The sequence below is a fragment of the Malurus melanocephalus genome, unplaced genomic scaffold (genome assembly GCF_030028575.1).
Source record: "Malurus melanocephalus ecotype Western Australia unplaced genomic scaffold, MMel_1.1 scaffold_406, whole genome shotgun sequence".
NCBI lineage: Eukaryota > Metazoa > Chordata > Aves > Passeriformes > Maluridae > Malurus > Malurus melanocephalus.
Window position 1 is genome coordinate 368,799 of NW_026623638.1, and position 2,751 is coordinate 371,549.

General features: G+C 45.1%; 1 protein-coding gene across 1 annotated transcript in view; it reads right to left on the minus strand.

The window, feature by feature from the left end:
- NF1 (neurofibromin 1) overlaps positions 1-2,751 on the minus strand; it is a 71,487-nt gene that overhangs the window by 55,210 nt on the left and 13,526 nt on the right. Inside the window, exons 12-14 of the mRNA XM_057379435.1 lie at positions 2,616-2,747; positions 681-815; positions 16-129 (exon numbers count right to left, since the gene is read on the minus strand). Of these exons, the coding sequence (XP_057235418.1) occupies positions 16-129; positions 681-815; positions 2,616-2,747 (381 nt within the window). The remainder of the gene's footprint in view (positions 1-15; positions 130-680; positions 816-2,615; positions 2,748-2,751) is intronic.

Consider the following 2,751-nt stretch of genomic DNA (forward strand, 5'->3'; position numbering starts at 1 on the left):
CTCATGCCCACTCACCTCCATGGCCTCCTGGGCGATGTCAGGCATGCTGGACTGTGGCACCAGCTGTACCAGCCCCGTGATCAGCTCGGCCGTGCTGCCCTGCGAGTCAGGGCCCTGCTTCCTGGGGTTCTGCAAGGAAAAACACCAACACGGGCTGAGCACAGAACCTTTCCATGCTTGACCACACTACTGACAGCTCCTGCAGCATTCCTGGCACTGAACTAGGGGGATTTCAGGATCTTTCACAGAATCTGTTGTTTTATTTTTAATCTGTGACACGCCTTGTATATCATGTCKTTGACAGAACTGGAAAATTTTTATATTAAACTATCACAGGCCAGAGAGAATGGAAGATCTAAGACAGTACTCATTGAAACGATGACTAATTTCCAACCCCCCTGTTTTAATTTTCCTCTATTCCCCTCTCCTTCCCCCACCTTCCCTTCAGAGTCACAGCATTTCATGCTCCCTCTCATTGCATTGCTCTGATTCTGTAAAATCTCTTACAGTTTCTTTTTTGTTTTTTTTCCTTTAAAACCACAGGAGCATCATAACCAGAGATAAAGATGAGTAGAAAGTGTCCTAGGTGGCCAGGTGTACGTTTTTAATTTTTATTCATTTAGTAGCTTGAAAAGTAAATTGCACTATGACTGAACAATATGACAGTAGGATTTACTTACACACAGCAAAAGCTTTGGATCTGCATGGATCAGTTTCACCAAGGACAACAGCAAGAACTTGTAGCTTCTGGTTTCCAAATCAGTAGGTTTTTCTTTAAATTTAAGGCTTGTCATTTTCTCCTTAAATGTAAGGCTCTGATGGAAGGAAAAAATCACAGTCCTTGTCAGGAAGGTAGTCAAACATAACAGTTATAATTAAACATCTTATGAAATGTATCACTTGTATATCTATAATTCAAGAAAAAATTTAAAAGTATACAAAACTCAAGCACAATCACATAGCCTTCTACTTCAAAATCCCCTTTTCCACAGGCCATCACTTTAAAGATTTAATAAAGTTCCCTTAACCATTATTTCAGTGAGCTGCATGTGGACGTTAGAAAAATTTTTGCATAAGAGACAAACTGTGGCAAAAGAAAAGGCTGAAATCATCTTCAAGGTGACCAATGAGATATGACATTGGATCATTAAATTCTACTAGAAATTAAAACCTTATGTTATTTCATTAGTTATTGCACAAATATATGGAATAAAACATAAATGTGTTATGGAATAACATAAAGCATCTGATCAAGAAATTGATAGCACAGTGGTAGAGGTAACTCTGTGCTAATCCTGACTTTGCCACAGTTCAGGGATTTCTAGGACAGGCACGTGGCAAAAGGTGATGTGTTTCTGTGAAGCTGTTTATTGCTTTCACACAATCCAAAGTGAAGATGGTCAGTAACAAAGCCAGGCCTGTGCAATACACCCGGGAGCAATAGCAGACACCGACAGACAGCACTGGACAAGGACACACATGGAGGAGCTCAACATCAGAGAGTTCAGGCTGCAGTTAGAAACCAGTTCTAACAGCAGAGCAGGGGGCACTGGGGAGAGCTCTGTGCTGGGCACAGAACCCACAGTGCCCTCCTGGCAGAAAGAGCTCCAGTGGTGCTCCGAGGGCCCCCTGCAGCCCCGGCTCTGCGGGTAACTATGCACAGAAAAGTCAGCGCAAGGAAAGGCTTTTCTGCGGTAGTTACGGGTCATACTTACAGCAGCAGAGGCCCAGGGCCATGCAAAGCAGGGGCTGGCGGGCGTCTGACCACGAGGGCGACAGCRGCCAGGCAGAGGGAAAGTGAGAAGCAGAAGACAAAGCACCACCAGTCAGAGCAGGGCTATTGTCAGGGCAACTATTGTCCAACAGATGAATACACACAGGTGAAAAGCAAGTTAAACATGGTGTAGCTTTCAACCAAAAGCATCGTGCTTATTTGCTCTCCGTTGAGAAGCCCCAACAGGAGTATTTTTATGTCTCATTTTAGGCTTTCTAAATCAACCCACCAAGAACATTTGCCACAGCAGAAGTCCTCAAGGAATGTTCAGAAGAAGAATGCAGCAACACAGCTGTATGTGGACTTACTGCAAGAATTTGGATGAACTATAGATCTGAATTTACTCAAGACTTTCTCCAGGACAGCCAAGAATACTGACTTTATTTCATAATGGTTGAAAAACCTTTACTTTGCTGCTGTCACCAAAYAGACCAAACTGTCAACTTGCTCAACACAAAGCAAGACAAATGAACATGCCAATCATGGTAAAAGSACGGCAGTTTTCAGCAATTACCTCCACATACAGAATGCTTTTGTTTTTCACATTAAGCAAGGATGGACATGTTAGCTAGTTATTCACACAGCCAGAAAGCTTAAAATGGACAGKTAGCCAGAGGACAGTTACAGGAGAAATACTTTATGTTGCCAGTTTAAAAGCAGCACAAAAAACTGAGAGATACAGAAGTAGAAACAGCCAATCCCCCAACACCGCAGGGCGATGGAGCACATGTGGCTCTCTGCTGCCCTGTGCATTCCCGTGTTGTTCCCCCCTGTGTTTGCAGTGTGAAGGTGATGAAGAGGAGGGCAGGGCCGGGCCCAGGTGAGGTGGGAGGTGCCTTACCGGGGTCATGCGGATGGCAGGGTGTGCCCCACAGCCCTGCATGGCGCGGTGCAGGGTGTCACTGAACATGCTGCGCAGCTCCACGGCGTGGCAGTACACGGCGTCGATCCGCGGCCACCAGTCCAGGGCTGACTGC